Here is a 23,353-nt window from a genome sequence, read left to right on the forward strand (position 1 = left end):
AAGTTCTCTACACCCCTATTGAGGCTCTCTGTAGGCCAGAAATAGCTGTTTTTAATAGCGATTCGCCGCAAATAAATTTGGTCCGAAACACATTTTTTCCAAAGATTTGGCGAATCGGCCGAATCAAATTTTTCAAAAGTTCGCTCATCTCTAATAAAAAAAACATGTTCACCTTGGTTGAATGGAGCAGTGGTTGGACATGTGTACTGCTGCTTTATTTAACTCGATAGGCAGTACAAAGATAGCTGAGCCCTGTAGTCATGATTGATGGGGGTCCCAGTGGTCACAGCTCCCACTGATCACACATTCACCCCCCTATCTGCAGGATAGGAGATGAGTCTGTTTCTTGGGCAAACCTTTATTTGGCATCCTCTTCTAAATTGCCTTCAGTGAATATGCATTGTGCAACAAATTTTGTCCCAGAATTATTGTAATATTCTATAATTTTTAGTAAATATTTTTTTTTTTGCATTCTAGTCATGTCGCACACAGTTAACTATTTGTTTATGCTATTTCTTACCGAAGATATTCAACTTCATACAAAATATCATCATTGGTTTTGTCATGGCTCCAGGTTAAAATGTGGAAAAAAAATTCCATTTCGAAGTGGACATTTGAAGGAGATGTGACATTTTCTCCTATGGGGAAAAGCATAAATACTGTTTGTTTAAATGAAATGGACATCAGAATATACAATAGAGTATACGTAGGCTGCATCTGGAAGTAGTTTATGCTTTGCATATTTTTACATTTTCAGTTCATAACAAGGGAGCATAGAAGGTTTCTACACCAGCACAGACGGGGGTTCTTTACTGTAAGAGCAGTGACACTGTGGAATTATCTGCCTGAGGAGGTGGTCATGGTTAACTTAAAAGGGTCTGGATACATTTTTGGAGAATAACAACATTACAGGTTATGGATTCTAGATCTATAGGGACAGAACGTTGATCCAGGGATTTATTCTGACTGCCATATTTGGAGTTGGGAAGTAATTTTTACCTCTAAGATGAGGGTTATTTGCCTTCCTCTGGATCAACGCAGTAGGGACTCATTAGGAATATACCGTATTTATCGGGGTATACCACGCACCGGCCTATAACACGCACCCTCATTTTACCAAGGATATTTGGGTACCGATAGCAGGGGGAGAGAAGGGGCAGCAGCAGCGACAGCAGGGGGAGAGAAGGGGCAGCGGCACTGATAGCCAGGGGGGAGGGAGAAGGGGCAGCGGCTCCGATAGCAGGGGAAGAGAAGCCGGCAGCGACGGCAGGTCTCTGCACCTGAAAAAGCCGTTGCAGTTCATTGATTTAAACTGCCCACTTTAAATTATTGAACTGCAGCGGCTTATCGGCATATAACACGCAGATAGACTTTAGGCTGAAAATTTTAGCGAAAAAAACTTTTTTTTCAACCTTATAAACCATGTTACTACAGTGCATAGTGAAAGTATTTGGCTCCCTTGAACTTTTCGACCTTTTGTCACATTTCAGCCTTTAAACATAAAGATATAAAACTGTAATTTTTTGTGAAGAATCAACAACAAGTGGGACACAATCATGAATTGGAACGAAATTTGTTGGATATTTCAAATTTTGTTAACAAATTAAAAACTGAAAAATTGGGCGTGCAAAATTATTCAGCCCCTTTACTTTCAGTGCTGCAAACTCTCTCCAGAAGTTCAGTGAGGATCTCTGAATGATCCAATGTTGACCTAAATGACTAATGATGATAAATAGAATCCACCTGTGTGTAATCAAGTCTCCGTATAAATGCACCTGCACTGTGATAGTCTCAGGGGTCCGTTTAAAGCGCAGACAGCATCATGAAGGACAAGGAACACACCGGGCAGGTCCGAGATACTGGTGTGGAGAAGTTTAAAGACGGATTTGGATACAAAAAGATTTCTCAAGCTTTAAGCATCCCAAGGAACACTGTGCAAGTGATAATGTTGAAATGGAAGGAGTATCAGACCACTGCAAATCTACGAAGACCTGACCATCCCTCTAAACTTTCAGCTCATACAAGGAGAAGACTGAACAGAGATGCAGCCAAGAGGCCCCTGATCACTCTGGATGAACTGCAGAGATCTACAGCTGAGGTGGGAGACTCTATTCATAGGGCAACAATCAGTTGTATACTGCACAAATCTGGCCTTTCTGGAAGAGTGGCAAGAAGAAAGCCATTTCTTAAAGATATCCATAAAAAGTGTCATTTAAAGTTTGCCACAAGCCACCTGGGAGACAGACCAAACATGTGGAAGAAGGTGCTCTGGTCAGATGAAACCAAAATCAAACTTTTTGGCAACAATGCAAAACTTTATGTTTGGCTTAAAAGCAACACAGCTCATCACCCTGAACACACCATCCCCACTGTCAAACATGGTGGTGGCAGCAACATGATTTGGGCCTGCTTTTCTTCAGCAGGGACAGGGAAGATGGTTAAAATTGATGGGAAGATGGATGGAGCCAAATACAGGACCATTCTGGAAGAAAACCTGATGGAGTCTGTAAAAGACCTGAGACTGGGACGGAGATTTGTCTTCTAACAAGACAATGATCCAAAACATAAAGCAAAATCTGCAATGGAATGGTTCACAAATAAACATATCCAGGTGTTAGAATGGACAAGTCAAAGTCCAGACCTGAATCCAATCGAGAATCTGTGAAAAGAACTGAAAACTGCTGTTCACAAACGCTCTCCATCCAACCTCACTGAGTTCCAGCTGTTTTGCAAGGAGGAATGGGCAAAAATTTCAGTCTCTCAATGTGCAAAACTGATAGAGACATGCCCCAAGCGACTTACAGCTGTAATCGCAGCAAAAGGTGGTGCTACAAAGTATTAACTTAAAGAGCACCTGTCATCAACAAAAACTTTTAATATGTTGTTCCTAATCATTAATGAAGACATTTTGTAATATATCTTCATAAAAAAATATTAATATTTATACCAGTTTTTTCATTTTATACTTTTGGCTACTAGAGGTCACTCTTCTATGCCTGGTCTGCAAGCAGCATCCTATGCTTTGCATAGTAAATGTACAGCTCTTAGGACTAAATTGTCACGATTCGGCAGGCTGGAGGTGGATCCTCTGTGCCAGAGAGGGATTGGCGTGAACCGTGTCAGTGGACCGGTTCTAAGTTGCTACTGGTATTCACCAGAGCCCGCCGCAAAGCGGGATGGTCTTGCAGCGGCAGTAGCAACCAGGTCGTATCCACTGGCAACGGCTCAACCTCTCTGACTGCTGAGATAAGCGCGGTACAAGGGAGTAGACAAGAGCAAGGTCAGACGTAGCAGAAGGTCGGGACAGGCGGCAAGGTTCGTAGTCAATGGTGGAATAGCAGGAGGTCTGGAACACAGTATGGGTAACACAGTAAAGCTTTCTCAAGGCACAAGGCAACAAGATCCGGCAAGGGAGTGCAGGGGAAGTGAGGTATAAGTAGGGCAAGGAACAGGTGCAAGCTAATCAGGGTGATTGGGCCAGGCACCATCATTGGTGCACTGGCCCTTTAAATCTTAGAGCGCTGGCGCGCGCGCGCCCTAGAGAGCGGAGCCGCGCGCGCCAGAGCATGACAGCCGGGGACCGGGACAGGTAAGTGACCTGGGGTGCGATTCGCAGGCGGGCGCGTCCCGCGATGCGAATCGCATCCCCGCAGGCCATGTCAGTGCAGCGCTCCCGGTCAGCGGGTCTGACCGGGGCGCTGCAGGGAGAGAAACGCCGCGAGTGCTTCGGGGAGGAGCAGGGACCCGGAGCGCTCGGCGTAACAGTACCCCCCCCCTTAGGTCTCCCCCTCTTTTTGTCGGGATGTCGCTCCACAGAGGACGAGGACATCGGGAGCGATTGTAGAGTCTCCTTCTGGGGGACAGTGAAGTCCTGGGTTTTAACATGAATGGCAGACCGGTCAGAAGGAGTGGGAATGGGGAGGGGGGGCAGAGGGTGAGGCTTGGCACGGGGCAGAGTGTCACCAGGACGGGGACTATGAGGGGGCACGGCACAGTCCTGACAGGCCTTGGGGAGACCAGGCACAGGAGGAGACACTGAGGACCGACAGACGGGGCTGGGAGCAGACGTGAGGCACTCTTTGCGGCAAGCAGGGCCCCAATTCTTGATCTCCCCGGTGGTCCAGTCAAGGGTGGGAGAATGGTGCTGGAGCCATGGCAGACCGAGGAGGATTTCAGAGGTACAGCCGGGAAAAACCAAAAATTCAATTTCCTCGAGATGTGGTCCAATGTTCATAAGCAGGGGCACTGTGCGATAACGCACAGTGCAGTGCAGCTTGACCCCATTGACCGAAGAAATATAGAGCGGCTTGATGAGACGGGTCACCGGGATGCAGTACGTATCAAGCAAAGAGGCCAGAATAAAATTTCCAGAAGAACCAGAGTCCAAGACGGCCACAGCAGAGAAGGAGGAGTTGGCAGAAAGAGAAATCCATACGGGCACAGAGAGAGATGGAGAAGCAGACTCCATACCCAGAGACGCCAGGCCCACATGAGCAGGTTGCGTGCGTGCATTTTCCAGACGTGGAGGACGAATAGGGCAATTCACCAAGAAATGTTCGGTTCTAGCGCAGTACAGACATAGATTTTTATCCCTACGGCGAGACCTCTCTTCAATAGTCAGGCGAGACCGATCTACTTGCATAGGCTCCTCGGCGGGAGGCAAAGGGGTAGATTGCAAGGCATACCGAGAGAGAGGTGCCCAGGGATTAAGGTCTTTTTCCTGGCGGAGTTCCTGGTGTCTTTCCGAAAAACGCATGTCAATGCGGGTGGCCAAATGGATAAGTTCATGCAGGTTGGCAGGAATCTCTTGTGCGGCCAGCACATCTTTGATGTTACTGGATAGGCCTTTTTTAAAGGTCGCGCAGGGAGCCTCGTTGTTCCAAGATAATTCAGAAGCGAGAGTACGAAATCGGATGGCGTACTCGCCTACTGAAGAATTACTCTGGACCAGGTTCAGCAGGGCAGTCTCGGCAGAAGAAGCTCGGGCTGGTTCCTCGAAGACACTGCGCACCTCAGAGAAGAAGGAGTGTACAGAGGTGGTGACAGGGTCATCGCAGTCCCAGAGCGGTGTGGCCCAAGACAAAGCCTTCCCAGACAGGAGACTGACCACGAAAGCCACCTTCGACCGTTCTGTAGGAAATTGGTCCGACAACATCTCCAAATGAAGGGAACATTGTGACAGAAAACCACGGCAGAGTCTAGAGTCCCCATCAAATTTGTCCGGCAGGGACAAGCGGAGGTTAGGAGCGGCCACTCGCTGCGGAGGAGGTGCAGGAGCTGTTGGAGGAGATGGTAGCTGCTGTTGCAGATGCTGTAGCTGCGACTGAAGTTGCTGTACCATGGTGGACACTTCCGACAGCTGGTGACTTAGATGGGCGATCTGTCGGGATTGCTGGGCGACCACCGTGGTGAGGTCAGAGACAACTGGCAGGGGAACCTCAGCGGGATCCATGGCCGGATCTACTGTCACGATTCGGCAGGCTGGAGGTGGATCCTCTGTGCCAGAGAGGGATTGGCGTGGACCGTGTCAGTGGACCGGTTCTAAGTTGCTACTGGTATTCACCAGAGCCCGCCGCAAAGCGGGATGGTCTTGCAGCGGCAGTAGCAACCAGGTCGTATCCACTGGCAACGGCTCAACCTCTCTGACTGCTGAGATAAGCGCGGTACAAGGGAGTAGACAAGAGCAAGGTCAGACGTAGCAGAAGGTCGGGACAGGCGGCAAGGTTCGTAGTCAATGGTGGAATAGCAGGAGGTCTGGAACACAGTATGGGTAACACAGTAAAGCTTTCTCAAGGCACAAGGCAACAAGATCCGGCAAGGGAGTGCAGGGGAAGTGAGGTATAAGTAGGGCAAGGAACAGGTGCAAGCTAATCAGGGTGATTGGGCCAGGCACCATCATTGGTGCACTGGCCCTTTAAATCTTAGAGCGCTGGCGCGCGCGCGTCCTAGGGAGCGGAGCCGCGTGCGCCAGAGCATGACAGCCGGGGACCGGGACAGGTAAGTGACCTGGGGTGCGATTCGCAGGCGGGCGCGTCCCGCGATGCGAATCGCATCCCTGCAGGCCATGTCAGTGCAGCGCTCCCGGTCAGCGGGTCTGACCGGGGCGCTGCAGGGAGAGAAACGCCGCGAGCGCTTCGGGGAGGAGCAGGGACCCGGAGCGCTCGGCGTAACATAAATGCTGAAGGGCACTGGTCCTTCCACAGGAAGTTCAGTGCCTGTCAATCATGCATGAGCAGCACTGTGAGGCTGGGTCCACACTACGTTTTGTCCCATACGGGAGCGCATACGGCAGGGGGGAGCTAAAAGCTCGCGCTCCCGTATGTTACCGTATGCGCTCCCGTATGTCATTCATTTCAATGAGCCGACCGGAGTGAAACGTTCGGTCCGGTCGGCTCATTTTTGCGCCGTATGCGCTTTTACAACCGGACCTAAAACCGTGGTTGACCACAGTTTTAGGTCCGGTTGTAAAAGCGCATACGGCGCAAAAATGAGCCGACCGGACCGAACGTTTCACTCCGGCCGGCTCATTGAAATGAATGACATACGGGAGCGCATACGGTAACATACGGGAGCGCGAGCTTTTAGCTCCCTCCTGTCGTATGCGCTCCCGTATGGGACAAAACGTAGTGTGAACCCAGCCTTAGCTAGAAACCTGCACGTGCCTCTCAGAGCCCAGTCACCTCCCCCGACCCTCTGCACCTGTTATCTTATACATTGTATCCTCTCACTGCACTCCCTGCTCTGTGGTGTCATCTTACTTCTGTCACTGTAATATCTCCTTCCCTTGGTTCTTCTCCCCACCCCTCACATTATATTTGTCCAGCCATCAGCATTGACTTTTTAGTGCAACGCTGATGGTCTGAGGAGAGAGTGTGGCACTACTTTTGTTGGCTCTGATCGAGCTCTTATTTTTCTAAATGTAAGTAATAAAAAATAATAATCTTTGAGAAAGGAGCTGCCATCCCTCCCCTGTACATTGCTTGTATGTGCGCTCCTGGGGGGGAGCGCAGAATACAAGAAGTGGGCGGAAGAAGTCCCGGCCTGGCTTCATGTGACGTCGCGCCTGCCGGGACACACCTCCTTCCGCTCCTCTGTGAAAGAGCGCTCCTGAGCTACCGAAGATGAATATATAAAGTTAGGGACAGATGGGCAGGGGGATTAGGGAAAGTTAGTTGATGACAGGTGCTCTTTAAGGGGGCTGAATAATTTTGCATGCCCAATTTTTCAGATTTTTATTTGTTAAAAAAGTTTGAAATATCCAATACATTTTGTTCCACCTCATGATTGTGTCCCACTTGTTGTTGATTCTTCACAAAAAATTACAGTTTCATATCTTTATGTTTGAAGCCTGAAATGTGGCAAAAGGTTGAAAAGTTCAAGGGGGCCGAATACTTTCACTATGCACTGTATGTTACTATGTTAAAGGGGTACTCCTCCCCTAGACATTATATCCTCTATCCAAAGGATAGGGGATAAGATGTCTGATCTCCCTGCTGCACCCAGCATTCGCTTAGAGCATTGGTTGCAGCGTTGGAGCGTTAATGCAAGTCTATGGAAGGTGATGCCATTACGCCCCCTCCCATAAACTTGCATTGAGGGGGCATGGCCATGACGTCATGAGTGTGCGGCCTGACCGTGATGTCACGAGCCTCCGCCCCGCATCACCAGTCATCTGGCATGGAGCCGCAGCCGAGATTGCGGGGATCCCCAGCGATCAGACATCTTATCTCCTATCCTTCGGATAGGGGATAAGATATCTAGGGATGGAGTACCCCTTTAACTATTGTCTTCTATAAAGTGTCTGTAACTATACTATTGAATAGTAATACAAAAGGAGAAGAAACAGCTGTTATTTATACATCATTATAGCATTTCCTTTCCCACAAGGTTTAGGTAGAGCCTGGGCCATATTGGTGCAATGCTGGGTACTCACTTAGTCAATAATTAAATCAATGCCATATCAGCAAATATGCAGCTAAATGACATCTGCTCTTCATGTCTTCAATATGACTGCTTCACCAGTCAGATAATCTCTTCAGGAGACTGGGAAAGCTAGGGGAGTACTGTGAGCCCCGCACTGTGTGCTGGCTGCCACCCAGCTTTCCCAGTTTCCTGAAAATAATATCTGTTGGTAAAGCAGCCATATTAAAAAACTGAGTGGCATGCATAGTAGACATTTCTTTTTTTAGCCTTTATCAGTTTTTAAGTGCTTTCAAAATTAGGTTTTTACATAGACATAAGTGTTTAAGAGTAAGGTTGTGTTTCCACCCAAATTTTGTTTTTATTGGTGTTTTTTTCCTTGCATAGGAATAAAAAACTCCAGGATTCCCTAAAAAAATGCCTTTGTCTTAGCATGCTGCATTTTTTAAAAACTGCCACTGAACCAAAAAATGCCAGTTAAGAGTGAAAAAGTGCCAAAGGAAAAAAAACGCCATGTGGGTATGGTATATCATATTTCATCTAACATCTGGCAAGTGAGCAAAAAAAATGCCAAACACAGCCTTATGGCCGAGCATTACATGGCACTTGTAATGTTTACTCATATGACCCTGGTGTTAAATGTCATTACATGTATTTATCCACTGTTGCAAAAAGCTGGTAGCATGCTGGTAGTTGTAGTGTTGCAACAGGTGGGGGCACCCTGGTTGGGAAATATTGCACTACATTGTGGTTCAGAAGAACAGCAGCCTGTATCCTTTTTATCCACAAGACTACTCATTATATATATATATATATATATATATATATATACACATGTGTGTGTTTAATCTCTTGTAATGTTATATTTTGTCAAAGTTCCATTGAAATCTACTATTAAGTAGAACCCAAAAAATGGTATATGTTCCTATATCGAGTATAACTTTTGCTTCCGTCATTTCTACATCTCTTATCTGAACAGGAACAAGTGACGACATCTCACCACAACTTTACAGTACAGATGGTTTTTTTTGTACTTTAAGCGCTAGAGCGAGATTTAAACAGAACGGAAGCTGCAATAGAAACTTTCAATGCGCTCAAAGGAAATGACTGTGTTTTTGGGAACATACTCTTAGGCATTAGTCGTGGTTATTTCATAAATTTAAGGTTTCTTGGAAATGTATTCTGGGTGTCATGGAGAATATCATACGTGTTAGGTAACAGGACCCCCTGCCACATACAAAGACACTGGCATCACATTCTTGCCAAGAGTCCTGACAATCACATGAAAAAGAAAACAAGATGGGGTTCATGCAAACCCTGCCCAAAAGTGGGGATGTTCTTGGGAGGTTAAGAGGCTTTCTCCAGGGTTCCCTGGAATGGAGCTCAAATGTCCCGATTTTGGTAATTTCAATAAGAATGATATCATTTTTCTGTCTTAATATAAGCAGAGAGTCAAAATGAACATGCCAGATCCATTGAACTTTAACCATTAAACTCAAGTGGCACCCATGGATCTCAATGATTTAAACTGGGTTCATGTTGTCCCTCATTTTGATGCAAAATGTCGCACTGCATACTGCATTTTTTATCCCATCAAATATGAGGGAATGGACAAAAAAGAAGGCTCCAATGCAGATGTGACCAGAGACTTAAAACCAATACAACATTAAAGGAGTAGTCTCATGAAATAAAACATAGCCCCTATCCGCAGGATGTGGAAAAAGGTTTTAGATTACAGTTGGTCCGAGTGCTGGGCCCCCCACGATCTTCTGTATGGACACCTGTAAGGAGTGGGGTGTCATGACCCCCACCTGAAGCGGGGTCCGCCAAGCCTCCTCCATATATCTCTATGCGAGAGCGGAAGATAGCTGAACGGCTCTCCCATAGAGATGTATGGAGGGGGCATGGTGGCCCCTGCTTCTGGCGGCGGTCGTGTTGCGGTGCTCTAGTGGAGAACCAATGCTCCATACTGCGGATAGGGGATACATTTTATTTCATGAAATATCTCCTTTAACTATACGGACTAAGTCACATGTGCTGCAGGTGTAAAAATTATTAACAGCTATGCTTCCCCATAAACATCTGCCTATTTAACTGAAACAGGACGATATTTTATATTATTTTAGACATATCTTCATTTTCTCAAACATTATGTACAGTATCAGAACTGGCCTGTATCTAGCAAAACACTGCACGCTGTAAAACCAATGAACATCCCTTTTATATAAGAACAACATGCAAAATAATACATGAAGTAGCTTACAATGATCTTTCTGGTTGAATTAGGGAAGTATAAGTTGTGGGCCTGCATCAGCAATCCTGTAAGGGATTTTCCATTCTTGTACTATCCAGCAGTATGCGATCATAATATTCATGCAAATGATACTTCATGGCTGCTATTAGGTTTAGTATTTCACTCTTCTATATGGTACACAGGTCAATGGGTTTAAGAAAAAATATACAATTCAGTTGTAATGGCTAGTCAACATTGTTGTTGTATGTTTTTTTTAAACCTACATATGAAGGAGAATAAAAATAAATAATAATAACAATTTTTATTATTATTATTATTTTTTTTTAATAATAACAATTTTATTAATAACAATATTAATAATATTAATGCTTAAGAACAATTTAGAAATAGACTTGCTCTTTTAATTAAATGCAAAGATCTATCTATCTATCTATATATATATATCTCTATCTATCTATATATATATATATACAATATCTATCTCTCTATCTATCTATACAATATCTATCTTATCTATCTTCAGCATCTATCTGTCTATCTGTCTGTCTGTCTATAGGTCTGTCCATCAATCCATTATCACAGCTCTTAATTCCTTTACATTAAATCAGTTGAAAATATGAGAGTAAATCTGCTAGATGAAGAAATGAGACGTGAATGACTGTACCTTTTGTTAGTGCCAGCAGGCACAGAACAGCACTAAGGAATGGCACCCAGCCCAGCATGAAGAGACGCGGCTTTGCCATAGGGACCTAATATCATTGCTTTATCATACAGTACACTGCTAATAAGACAAACTACACTTATCAGTCTGGATACTTCCTCATTGTTCCCCACGCCTTGTAGGAGGTGTCCTGATAATGTCCCACGCAAGGAAATACCAGGGGAGATTTTGCAGAGACTCCTGAGAAACAAGTATGAAACATTTACTAAATGAAAGCAGTTTATATATACTGGGACTTCCTCCAAGATGTACAGTATAACACTGGGGTGGCGGCTTCACTGATTTTATTACGTGTTATACTGCATGAAGCTAAGAAGCTAAGCATGTTTATTGTTACTGTAACCTTAAAGAGGTACTCCGCCGCACACATCCTATCCCCTATTCAAAGGTCATTCAGATCAAGGAGCAAACTCCGCTCCATGCCCGATGACTAGCGATGCAGCCCCCAACGCCCCCTCCAATTAAGTCTATGGGAGGAGGTGTGATGGCTCTGTACTAGCTCTGTACTGGCTGCAAGCTTCCATGTTCCAGACACCGCAAATGCCAGCCCGGAGATTGCGGTGGTCCCTTTGGATAGGGGATAAGATGTGTGCAGCAGTGTACCCCTTTAAGTAGCGATGAGGATAGGCAAGCTTTATGTCAGCATGGTTTATACCTCATTCTTACTACAGTATAAACTCCCAAAAGCGGACACTCACGGGGAATAAAAAAGTGTCCACCATAGGCGTGCGCAGCCTATTGCATTAGGGTGTGCACCCTAAAGCACAAACTAATGCCGCGCACGTGCGTGCATATATATATATATATATATATATATATATATACATATATACACACACAAATACACTCTTGATTGCATGCACACATACATAAACAGACCTGCACTCATATAGGTGCAGTATAAATCCCTGCACATTAGGTTGGCAGTACAGTTCCCCCACATTAGGTTGGCAGTATAGTTCCCCCACATTAGGTGCAGTACAGTTCCCCCACATTAGGTTGGCAGTACAGTTCCCCCACATTAGGTTTGCAGTACAGTTCCCCCACATTAGGTTGGCAGTACAGTTCCCCCTACATTAGGTTGGCAGTACAGTTCCCCCTACATTAGGTTGGCAGTACAGTTCCCCCACATTAGGTTGGCAGTACAGTTCCCCCCCACGTTAGGTTGGCAGTACAGTTCCCCCCACATTAGGTTGGCAGTACAGTTCCCCCACATTCGGTTGGCAGTACAGTTCCCCCACATTCGGTTGGCAGTACAGTTCCCCCCACATTAGGTTGGCAGTACAGTTCCCCCCACATTAAGTGCAGTACAGTTACCCCCACATTAGGTGCAGTACAGTTCCCCCCACATTAAGTGCAATTCAGTTCCCCCCACATTAGGTGCAGTTCAGTTCCCCACACATTAGGTGCAGTACAGTTCCCCCACATTATGTGTAGTACAGTTCCCCCACATTAGGTGCAGTATAGTCCCCCCACATTAGGTGCAGTACAGTTCCCTCCACATTAAGTGCAGTACAGTTCCCCCACATTAGGTGCAGAAAAGCTCCCCACATTAGGCGCAGTAAAGTTCCCCACATTAGGTGCAGTATAGTTCCCCCACAGACATACAGCCTTTAGCCATATACATGTATGTATGGCTGGAGGCTGTATGTCTGTGTAGTGCCCCACTTCAGTGTTCCGACCACCGCTCCTCTGTTCTGGGGTCACAATCTACTGCTATGGCCTATAGACCATAGCAGTAGGTCACGGGACCGAAGGAGCGGTGGTCGGAACACTGAAGATGACGTGCTGCCAGCTGGTGCTGGTAACTGCCTGTCCCTGCCTGCGCTACCTCCCGGCGGCTCCTGCGTTCTTAAAGTTAACACGGGGGCTGCCGCAGAAAGGTAACCGAGACATCCTTGTGTCCCACACAGGGTTGTCCAGAATGTGACAGGGCCCCATGCGGGCTGCTCAGTGGCGGCCGAGGAGCCCCCCCCCCCGGGCTTGATTAGGGTGTGCCTAGGCACACCCCGTGTGCACACCTATGGTGTCGACTATTGAGAGATGAAAATTGATCAAACATCTTTCTAAATGACCAAATACTGTTCTGTACTAACTCCATAGTGCAATTACCTATAAATCACGAAAAAATACATTAAATACATTAAATCTTAACCCCTTAAGGACCAAGGACATACCGGTACGTCCTTGGTCCTGCTCTTCTGATATAACGCGGGGTTACACAGTAACCCCGCGTCATATCACGGCGGGCCCAGCGTCATAGTGAAGCCGGGACCCGCCTCTAATAGCGCGCAGCGCCGATCGCGGCGCCGCGCGCTATTAACCCTTTAGCCGCGCGCTCAGAGCTGAGCCGCGCGGCTAAAAGTGAAAGGGAAAGTTCCCGACTAGCTCAGTCGAACTGTTCGGGATAGCCGCGGCTAATCGCGGCATCCCGAACAGCTGACAGGACAGCGGGAGGGCCCCTACCTGCCTCCTCGCTGTCCGATCCCCGAATGACTGCTCAGTGCCTGAGATCCAGGCATGAGCAGTCATACGGCAGAATCGTTGATCACTGGTTTCTTATGAGAAACCAGTGATCAACATAGAAGATCAGTGTGTGCAGTGTTATAGGTCCCTATGGGAGCTACAACACTGCAAAAAAAAAGTGAAAAAAAAAAGTGAATAAAGATCATTTAACTCCTCCCCTATTAAAAGTTTGAATCACCCCCCTTTTCCAATAAAAAAAAAAACACAGTGTAAATAAAAATAAAAATAAACATATGTGGTATCACCGCGTGCGGAAATGTCCGAATTATAAAAATATATCATTAATTAAACCGCTCGGTCAATGGCGTGCGCGCAAAAAAATTCCAAAGTCCAAAATAGTGCATTTTTGGTCACTTTTTATATCATTATATGATCAATAAGTCCTATCAATGCAAAAATGGTACCGTTAAAAACTTCAGATCACGGCGCAAAAAATTAGCCCTCATACCGCCCCATACACGGAAAAATGAAAAAGTTATTGGGGTCAGAAGATGACAATTTTAAACGTATTAATTTTCCTGCATGTAGTTATGATTTTTTCCAGAAGTCCGACAAAATCAAACCTATATAAGTAGGGTATCATTTTAATCGTATAGACCTACAGAATACATATCAGGTGTCATTTTTACCGAAAAATGTACTACGTAGAAACGGATGCCCCCAAAAGTTACAAAATAGCGTTTTTTTTTTCAATTTTGTCGCACAATGATTTTTTTTCCCGCTTCACCATAGATTTTTGGGCAAAATGAATGATGTCATTACAAAGTAGAATTGGTGGCGCAAAAAATAAGCCATCATATGGATTTTTAGGTGTAAATTTGAAAGAGTTATGATTTTTTAAAGGCAAGGAGCAAAAAACGAAAATGCAAAAACAGAAAACCCCCCGGTCCTTAAGGGGTTAAACACTGTCCGCTATTGGGAGGTGTCCCCTATTAAGAGTTGATAAAGGAGGAAATCTTAGTGACACTTCTTTTGTGACTGTACAGATGGGTATGTAGAGCATGGGATGCTGAGAGTTGTTGATGGAGTAAGACAAGTTGAGTAGACTGTGGGAACCTGACCATTGGGAAACTTGTTTGTTGTGAATGAGTCGGGATCTAGAACATTAAAAAGCCCCCACCACATATGACCAGGAACTAAAAGCCTAATTAAGAGCTGCAACCTCCATGCCTACTGCACCTTTTAAGGTGAATTATAACTGTTTTGCTTTCTGTACTAATGACAAGAGAAAAATACATCTGTTACAGTCTGAAATCCCTTTTTATTTAAAGGGGAATTGTAACAGTCAAGAAAGCATGTTATAATACTGTGTAAACAAAAGTGTCAGCCACAAGTCAGTGAACCCTCACTTATCATTCACACAAGATGAAGGAGTAAATCACATGAAACCCCATGACATAGTGAAATGCTGTTCTGTGTCTGTTTGACTAAATTTATTTCAAACTCTTGACATTATACATTACAGTATACATTATTAGCAACATATTTTATATTGTACAGCAGTGGTCTTCAACCTGCGGACCTCCAGATGTTGCAAACTACAACTCCCAGCATGCCCGGACAGCCATCGGCTGTCCGGGCATGCTGGGAGTTGTAGTTTTGAAACATCTGGAGGTCCGCAGTTTGAAAACCACTGTTGTACAAGCTTCTTTTTAGTTACAAGACCTGGTATTGACTGCTGCAGGGCATCAGATATGTGACTTATACCCCAGTCTAGTGTTGCTTGCGAATATTCGCAATTCAGATTTTAATCGCGAATATCGCATATCGCAATTAGGAATATTCGCTTTTTTTTTTTTGTTCACAGTACACATCACAGTGATCACTGACCATCCCTCTCTGCTCTTCGCATATGTGCATATTCGCAAATATTGAGCCCTCCTTTCTTTAATGGTATAGGGAACTAATGGGCTAGTGCAGTGGTCGGCAAGCTGCGGCTCGCGAGCCACATGCGGCTCTTCACGCACTTTAATGCGGCTCTTGCAGTGCAGTCGGGCCGTGGCGGCCGCCCATGCACACTGGTAACATACAAGGGCCTGATACTAGTATCAGGCCCTTGTATGCAGAGCAGCAGCGGCCGCATAGTGCCGACCACTGCTGTATACTAAAAACCAGGGTGCCTCCAGCTGTTGTGAAACTACAACTCCCAGCATGCCCGGTCCGGCAATTGCTGTCCGGGCATGCTGCTAGTTGTAGTTTCAAAACAGCTGGAGGCCCCCTGGTTTTTAGTATGCAGTATTAGTTTTTACTTGCTCTGGCCGGCCCCCGCCTGCAGCCGCACACGGGAGCCGGCCCGGGCAGATAATCATAGGTTTTCCTATGCCGGACATCCCTGTGTCCCGAAAAATCTTTTCGGGACATAAGGATGTCCGCGGGTCACTAACCATTCCCCGCCCGCCGCGCGTCCTCCTCCGGTCCTCCTGTGGTCTTCCTGCGATCCTCCGCCTCTCTTCCTGCGATCCTCCACCTCAGTGACGTCCCGTGCGTACAGCCATAGAGGCGCAGGAGGACCGGAGGAAGACGCGCGCCGGCCGGAGCCTGGTGAGTGACCAGCGGCACGTCATCTTCAGTGTTCCGGTCACCGCTCCTCTGGTCCCGGCACCTACTGCTATGGTCCATAGGCCATAGCAGTAGATGGTGACCCCGGGCCGGAGGAGCGGTGACCGGAAAACTGTGGGGGGCAGTATACAGACATACAGCCTCCAGCCGTACACTGTATATGGCTTGAAGCTGTATGTCTGTGGGGGGGAGCTGCCTACCATTGTGGGGGGAACTATACTGCCAACTATTGTGGGGGAACTATACTGCCAACTATTGTGGGGGGAACTATACTGCCAACTATTGTGGGGGAACTATACTGCCAACTATTGTGGGGGAACTATACTGCCAACTATTGTGGGGGAACTATACTGCCAACTATTGTGGGGGAACTATACTGCCAACTATTGTGGGGGAACTATACTGCCAACTATTATTGGGGAACTATACTGCCAACTATTGTGGGGGGGGGGAGCTGCCTACCATTGTGGGGGAACTATACTGCCAACTATTGTGGGGGGGAGCTGCCTACCATTGTGGGGGAACTATACTGCCAACTATTGTGGGGGGGAGCTGCCTACTATTGTGGGGGAACTTTCTAATATTGTGTGTGGGGGGGAGGGGGGGAGCTGCCAACTATTGTGGGGGAGCTGCTGACCTAATGTGGGGGAGCTGTCTACTATTGTGGGGGAGCTGCCTATTATTGTGGGGGAGCTGCTGACCTAATGTGGGGGAGCTGTCTACTATTGTGGGGGAACTGCTGACCTAATGTGGGGGAGCTGCCTACTATTGTGGGGGGAACATGCTGCCTACCTAATGTGGGGGGAACTATACTGCCTACCTAATATGGGGGGGACTACAAGGTACCGTACATCACGGTAGGAGGGGTAGTCTTATACTGCGAGTATATCCCAAACTCTATATTTTAACTGTGAAAGTTGGGGGTCGTCTTATACACCGGCATATATGGTATATGTGAGGGGCACGTGTCAGGGGGCATTATATGTGGGGGCACATGACAGGGGGCATTATAAGTGAGGGGCACATGTCAGGGGGGCATTATATTGTGAGGGGCAAAGGACATGGGGTATTATATATAAGGGGCACATGTCAGGGGGGCATTATATGTGAGGGCACATGTCAGGGGGCATTATATGTGGGGGCACATGACAGGGAGCATTATAAGTGAGGGGCACATGTCAGGGGGGCATTATATTATGAGGGAAACAGGACATGGAGTATTATATATAAGGGGCACATGTCAGGGGGGCATTATATATGAGGGGAACATGGCAGGGGTGTTACAGTGTTGTGGTTTAACATTTTTACTCATGATTGACAAATGTGGGTCAATTGGTAATTGAGAAAGCCTTTGAACCATGGGAACTAGGTCATTTGGCAATTAACTGAGTGTTTGAACCATGGGAACTAGGTTAATGGGGTACCAAATATGGGTATTGGGGTTAATTGAAACTGGATGTAATGTGTAAGGCTGGGTATGAATGAATGAATGGAACATAGGGGAGATTCATCAAAACCAGTGTAGAGGAAGAGTGGTGCATTTGCCCATAGCAACCAATCAGATTGCTTCTTTCATTTTTAACAAGGCCTTTGAAAAATGAAAGAAGCAATCTGATTGGTTGCTATGGGCAACTGGGCAACCTTTACTCTGCACAGGTATTGATAAATATCCCATTTAGAGGGAGATTTATCAAAACCTGTCCAGAGGAAAAGTTTCTGAGTTGCCCAGAGCAACCAATCAGATCACTTTTTTCATTTTTCAGAGGCCTTTTCAAAAATGAAAGAAGCAATCTGATTGGTTGCTATGGGAAACTCAGAAACTTTTCCTCTGGACAGGTTTTGATAAATCTCCCCCATAGGGGGAGATTTATCAAAACCTGTGCAAAGGAAAAGTTATCCTGTTGCCCATAGCTATCAATCAGATCGCTTCTTTCATTTAGCAGAGGCCTTGTGAAAAATAAAAGAAGCAATCTGATTGGTTGCTATGGGCAATTCATCAGCTTTTCCAGGAAAGTCTGCTGAGTTGCCCATAGCAACCAATCAGATCGCTTATTTCATTTTTCACAAGGCCTCTGCTAAATTAAAGAAGTGATCTGATTGGTTGCTATGGACAACTCAGCAGCTTTTCCAGGAAAGTAAAGTTTAACCACAACACCGTAACACTCTGTCCGGGACTCGAAACACCGCATGGGTCTCCCATACACTGTACTGCCGAGACCCTCCTGCTTATCTTACAGATTTACATACTGTGAGATCCCCATAGACCACAATGGGCCTATTGGTTTCAATGTGCAAAAAATCACAGAGTTAAGGCACTAGCCCAGTTAAGGCACTAACCCTATAAAGAAGGTAGGGTTCAATATTCACGAATATGCGCATATGCGAATTGATTTTTGCATTTGCGCATAAAAAACGAATATAACGAATATTCGAATTTTGCGAATATATGACGAATATTCGTCCATATATTCGCGAAATATCTCGAATTCGAATATGGCCTATGCCGCTCATCATGACTTCAGTCTAAACCATTGATAAAACCTCAATCTCTAATCTGAACCAGTGATAGAATATCAGCTATGTTTATTGACTTAATGACTCATATTAAGATAAACACAAGTTATATAATCATCCCCCTTATATTGCTTTTTTTTGTGCTTTTTCTTATCAGGCATATTTATGTGGCTTTGTGTTTCACATTTAGGGCTGGTTTTAGGTGGCATTGTTTGTTTTTATACCACCCCCCTTCTGTAGCAATATAACATGTAGTAGTCAAATAATACAACCACACAGTGTACACATATTCATACCATAAAGAACTAGATCATGATCATCACCATACAGTGGAAAGATAGGGGATAAGATGTCTGCCGCTGGGATCCCCTGCAATCTCTCCTGCCGCACCCCAGTTATCTAGTGCACGGAGCAAGTTCGCTCCGTGCACCAGATGACTGGGGTGTTGCAGGAGAGATCGCGAGGGATCCCAGCGGCGGGACCCCCGCGATCAGACATCTTATCCCCTATCCTTTGGATAGGCAATAAGATGTCTAGGGGCGGAGTACCCCTTTAAGGTGTGCAATCTCCTGGAGCCCAGGTACTAAGTACAAGTTGTACCCACCCTGTGCAAATAAACATGTCTAAGTTAGGTTGAATTCACACCACATTTGCGAGATCCGGCTGCTGAATCCAGCTGGGAAATTTCAAAACGTGGTACTCCCGTATCCCAGCCGGATCGACGCCAGATCTCATTCATATAAACGCACAGTCAGATAGTGACTCCAGTCAGCTAATTTTTTTTCCTGGATCCGGTTTTGTGACTGGACTGAAAACTGGTATACTACACCGCCACAAATAGATACTGTGACAAAGGGATCCTTCCTGATGTACCAGCAACTACCCCAAACCACTAGGGCGAACAGCCAAAAATTCCCAAAACAAAGAATCAGGAACAGTACCTCCCCGGTCAACTCCCGGTCAACACAATTCAGCCATCCCCCCTGATTAGTCTTGAACCATTACATCCAGCTTCATACGATCCCCGGCAGCAATTGGACATCTGCCCAAAGCAGACCACTGGAAATGAAATGACTCTTCACCACTAATTCTGACACCAGGAAAGCCCTAAAACATGCTAAAGAAGAACAACACCCCATACTGAGTAAAACAAGTAACAACCAATTGACCTGCCAAAGAAACAGGATTCTGCAAATCAACCTGCACATGGCTGCGACGATAACCCTGCAGAGCTTGCTGAACCAAAAAAATGTTTTATTAGCATCAGGCAAACCCTGCAAGCAAAACAAAAAAGCCAAAGCAGACATGCTACTATTAACCCCAGAAACAACAAACACCCCACACACAAACTGTATGCCCACAGAATACAATAACACAGTCACCCAATCCACTGTTACAGGCATCCACACAAATCTACATATTCTACCACGTACTCCAAACTTTACCATGAGAGGACCAGGTGCCCTTATTCATAGACCTCCAGATCAATTCTTCCGCCAACCCCAAACCACGCTCTACATCGACTTGGGACGATGAATCCCACATTGTTCCACCTCTGGTGCCATAACGTGATACCTGTCACGCTGCAAATGAGAGAGTCAGCAACAGAATTCTGTACATCCAGAACATGTACCACCACAAACTGAGCATTCAGGAGTAAACCATGCAACACCAGATGACGCAGTAGATGCATTATGGGAGGCGATCTATAAGTTTGATTATTAATTGCATGCACAACCCCATATTATCCGAACGAAAAAGTGCCTTCCTGTTCCGCAACCGATCCCTCTAAATCTAAGTAGCTAAAACAATAGGAAAAAGTCCAAAAAAAAACGAATTCGACAGAAAACCAGCCCCTCTACCAGAACTTTACCCATACCCCAGCACTCTATTGCCTCTGACCAGGGTCGGATCATCACCGGTGCTCCTGGAGCGCCTGCTCTGGGCCCCCGTGCACCGAGTAGATAGAAGGGGGCCCGACCCGCTGCTGCCCATCCTGGACATGTCGCTGGCCCTGCCGCTTACTTGATTTGCTGGTACACAGCCCGCAACAAGTCCCAGGTGAATGCTCCAGCAGGGGACGGTGGGGCCCCCATGTTGTAATCATCAACGCCTAGCACAGGCTGCCTGTAAGTCCTCCTGACGTATTGAGAGGGGGAAGGCATGCACAGGCAGTCAGGCTGGCCGCAGGCACATGACGTCAGGGTCACATGAACAACATGCTGACGCTGCACCAGCACCACAAGTAAGCTCTGCTAGTCTCCTGTAATTCCCTAGAGCCCTTACTCTACCTCTGTGGCCTGAAATATGGGGAGAACATTATACAGCACATGGGGATCTGTGGCCCTCATATCTCATCTGTGCTGTATAACATCATCCCCCCTCCCATGTGCTGTATACAATAACCCCTCATGTACTGTATACCATCTCCCCCCATGTGCTGTATACACTCCCCTCCCCGTGTGCTGTATACTATCTCCCCCCATGTCCTGTATACCATCCCCTCCCCGTGTGCTGTATACTATCTCCCCCCACCTGCTGTATACCATCCCCTCCCCGTGTGCTGTATACCATCTCCTCCCCGTGTTCTGTATACCATCTCTCCTTATCAGTGGCGTCTCCAGCATTCATATTTAGGGGGGGCACATGGGGGGCCAGTGACAAAAGTGGGGGGGGGGGCAATTTTAAAATGTGTGTGTGTGTATATATATATATATATATACACACACACACATACACACACACACATACCGTGCAGAACATGTTTAATTTAAAAAATAAAATAAAATCTGATTTTTGCAGACACCCTCTGCAAACTGCAATCTCAGGTAGGTAAGGTGTAGCCGCACTGTCCGCTTGCTCTGCTCCCCCTTACTTGCTCTACTCTCAGGTCTCCCTTACTTGCTCTGCTCTCTGCTCCCCTCTACTTGCTCTGCTCCCCCTTTTTTGCTCAGGTCCCCCTTACTTGCTCTGCTCTCAGGTCCCCCTCACTTGCTCTGCTCTCTGCTCCCCTCTACTTGCTCAGCCCCTGCTGCTCCTTACTTGCTCAGCCTCCCTTGTTTGCTCAACCCCCCCTTACTTGCTAAGCACCCCCTTATTTGATCAGCCCCCTATTAGCTCAGCCCCCTTAATTGCTCATCCTCCCCTGTTTGCTCAACCCCCCTGACATGCTCAGTCCCCCCTTACTTCCTCTGCTCCTCCTTACTTGCTCTGCTCCCCCTTCCTTGCCCAGCCCTATTACTTGTTCAGCCCCCTATTAGCTAAGCCTCCTCTTCCTTGCCCAGCCCCCTTATTTGCTCAGTCCCCCCCGTATTAGCTCAGCCCTCCTTACTTGTTCAGCTACCCCTTACCTTATTTGCTCATCCCCCTTATTTGCTCAGCCTTCCCCCTTATTTTCTCAGGCCCCTCTTATTAGCTCAGCCCCCCTTACTTGCCCAGCCCCCCAGCCCCCCCCCCATTTGCTCATCCCCCTCTTACAGCCTCCCTCCCTTATTTGCTCAGCCTCCCTCCCTTATTTGTTCATCTCCCTTTACTTGCTCAGCTCCCCCTTAACTTACTTACTCATTCCCCCTTGTTATTTGCTTAGTCCCCATTTATTAGCTCAGCTCCCCCTTACTTGCTCAGCCCCCCTTATTAGCTCTGCCCCCCTTATTTCAACCTTCCCCATGTGCTGTATACGATCCCCTCCCTGTGTGCTGTATACCATCCCCTCCCCGTGTGCTGTATACCATCTCCTCCCCATGTGCTGTATGCCATCTCCTCCCTGTGAGCTGTATACCATCCCCCCCCCTGTGCTGTATACCATCTCCTCCCCATGTGCTTTATACCATCTCCTCCCCGTGTGCTGGATACCATCTCCTCCCTGTGTGCTGTATACCATCTCCTTCCCATATGCTGTATACCATCTCCTCCCCGTGTGCTGTATACCATCTCCTCCCCGTGTGCTGCATAACATGCGCCCATGTGCTGTATACCATTTCCTTCCCGTGAACTGTTTACATCTCATCCTTGTTTGCTGTATACAATCTCCTCCCTGTGTGCTGTATACCATCTCCTTCCCATGTGCTGTATACCATCCCCTCCCTGTGTGCTGTATACCATCTCCTCCCCATGTGCTGTATACCATCCCCTCCCCGTGTGCTGTATACCATCTCCTCCCCGTGTGCTGTATACCATCTCCCCCATGTGCATTATACCATCCCCTCTCCGTGTGCAGTATACCATCTACTCCCCTTGTTCTGTATACCATGCCCCCATGTGCTGTATACCATCTCCCCCATGTGTGCCATATACCATCTCACCCCGTGTGCTGTATACCATTTCCTTCCCGTATGCTTTATACCATCTCCTCCCTGTGTGCTTTATACCATCTCCTCCCCGTGTGCAATATACTATTTCCCCCCCCCCCCCATGTGTTGTATACCATCCCCTCCCCATCTGAATGAGGCTGCCTTGTCGTGGCAGGTGGGCTCACACAATTCGAAGAAATTGTGTGCCAAGAACCTCAGTTTTAATTACTGAGGTTAATTAATGCAGTGCTGTTTTAATATTTTGACTTAAACATTAATTGTTTGCAATTTTTTCTATTTATTTAGGGCAATACTAAATGATATTTGGAATTTAAAGGCTGGAACACATTATGTCACCATGGGGACAGATAGAAGAATGATCAACTAAAGATGTGAGCCACTACTTTTAAGATTTAAGATCCTGCTTATTGAGTCTTGTATTGGGAGGCATAATAGGTTGTCAATTTTACATAACTAAAAATATCGGTTAGGGAGGGGAGGGCTGTGCCTGTGCTGGGATCGGGGGGCATCATACTCACGTGCTCCATCCTGCAGATAGCCTTAATCTGG

General features: G+C 46.6%; 1 protein-coding gene across 3 annotated transcripts in view; it reads right to left on the minus strand.

Annotated features, from left to right (window-relative positions):
* IL10RA (interleukin 10 receptor subunit alpha) overlaps positions 1 to 20,627 on the minus strand; it is a 36,445-nt gene extending 15,818 nt beyond the window's left edge. Inside the window, exons 1-3 of one of the 3 annotated variants that reach the window (XM_056543620.1) lie at positions 10,839 to 10,939; positions 10,184 to 10,341; positions 521 to 638 (exon numbers count right to left, since the gene is read on the minus strand). In XM_056543620.1, the coding sequence (XP_056399595.1) occupies positions 521 to 600 (80 nt within the window). In that variant the 5' untranslated portion in view covers positions 601 to 638; positions 10,184 to 10,341; positions 10,839 to 10,939. Of the gene's footprint in view, positions 1 to 520; positions 639 to 10,183; positions 10,342 to 10,838; positions 11,076 to 20,519 lie in introns of those variants that run through there. The other 2 variants (XM_056543618.1, XM_056543619.1) reach the window with 2 other exon arrangements.
* Positions 20,628 to 23,353: the final 2,726 nt, after the last annotated feature.

The sequence above is a fragment of the Hyla sarda genome, chromosome 10 (assembly GCF_029499605.1).
Source record: "Hyla sarda isolate aHylSar1 chromosome 10, aHylSar1.hap1, whole genome shotgun sequence".
In the NCBI taxonomy this organism is placed as follows: domain Eukaryota; kingdom Metazoa; phylum Chordata; class Amphibia; order Anura; family Hylidae; genus Hyla; species Hyla sarda.